Genomic DNA, 1,294 nt, shown 5'->3' on the forward strand with positions numbered 1-1,294 from the left:
ACCATTAGACCAATGGAGCTGTGGCAGAAGATGGTGGCAGGGGTTGGTTTGTATGTGTGCAGAAAGAGGCAACATTGCCAATACAATTATTGACACAAAAATGCATAATATTACAACAATCGAGCAGTATTAAGACAATATAATAGTAAAACATTAAAATACAATCATATTAGTATTGTAAACACTGAACTATTGAGATTAATTATTAAAAAACTATGGTGCAGTACCAAGTTGAGTACAGCRKGGGGAAGTATTGGACCAATTATTGGACCCCATTTATTCCCATTTTATGAATTTGGAATAAAGTTCAAACATTAATGTTTCAAAAACTACAAGTTGTACAGGCACCAAAAGGCATAGCCATCATTTGGCACAGGAGCTTTACAGATATAAATTACAATGGCAGCTCTAGGACAAAGTATGCAGGAGGAGAAGCATGGCAAAGTTGAGATGACTTGGATAGGAAACGAATCACAATGATGATAATAAAAATAATGTCAAAAAGTTTTCTTTACAGATTTGCAATGATGCCGTTTTGGACAGTTTGTTTACTTTCTGTTTGACACTGTGTTTGGTGAACGTAGAAATAGTTTCCATGAGTTTTTAGCTTTCGTTTGATACCAAACATGTCCAGGTTCAACTGACAGATCTGAAGTTAACAGAAAAAAATCAGCTCATTCAATCTTTAACCTCTTAAGCCCCACGCCCCCGGSSSCCGGGGGCGTGGGGCTTAAGAGGTTAAAGATTGAATTTAATCTTCCTGTTTGTGTTTGATCAGGATGGTGAGGATCTGTGTTCAGCTGGGCCTGGAGTCCGTTTGCCCGTATCATCAGAACGTTTCAAACCTGGTTCAGATCCAAGAAGAAGAGCTGACAGAGTGAGTGATTAACAACGACACATCCTCTTTGCTCATAATTCACAACTTTTAACTGAGTTTAATGGCTGCAGGAGCCACAGAGCCATGCTGACGTCTCAGGAGAGGAGGAGCCTTCACAAGTCGTCTGACCAGGTTGTTTACAGTTAAAAACAAACTAATAACACATTTTWCAAGACTGGGCAGGTTTATAACTGATATACAAACCAGCATTCTGGACATATTTTAATAAAACATGTAGAGAAACAGTAGTAGTAGTTTATTTGTTTCATTTGTAATACAAAATTAACAAAGTTCAAAAAAACATACAATCAAAATGAAATGAAATAAAATGAAAGGCAGCAGCAGAAGAATAAATCTTATATCTGCCCACTTTTATACCCAAAATATGTTCAAAAGAAAAGTAAAATACAGTAAAAA

At 36.6% G+C, this 1,294-nt stretch overlaps 1 protein-coding gene across 1 annotated transcript in view; it reads left to right on the plus strand.

Moving 5' to 3' along the window:
- cfap46 (cilia and flagella associated protein 46) overlaps positions 1-1,294 on the plus strand; it is a gene marked incomplete at its 5' end in the record, with an annotated part of 45,599 nt that overhangs the window by 21,639 nt on the left and 22,666 nt on the right. Inside the window, 2 exon segments of the mRNA XM_014030262.1 lie at positions 779-877; positions 949-1,009. Of these exon segments, the coding sequence (XP_013885716.1) occupies positions 779-877; positions 949-1,009 (160 nt within the window).

The sequence above is a fragment of the Austrofundulus limnaeus genome, unplaced genomic scaffold (genome assembly GCF_001266775.1).
Source record: "Austrofundulus limnaeus strain Quisiro unplaced genomic scaffold, Austrofundulus_limnaeus-1.0 Scaffold1030, whole genome shotgun sequence".
Classification (NCBI taxonomy): domain Eukaryota; kingdom Metazoa; phylum Chordata; class Actinopteri; order Cyprinodontiformes; family Rivulidae; genus Austrofundulus; species Austrofundulus limnaeus.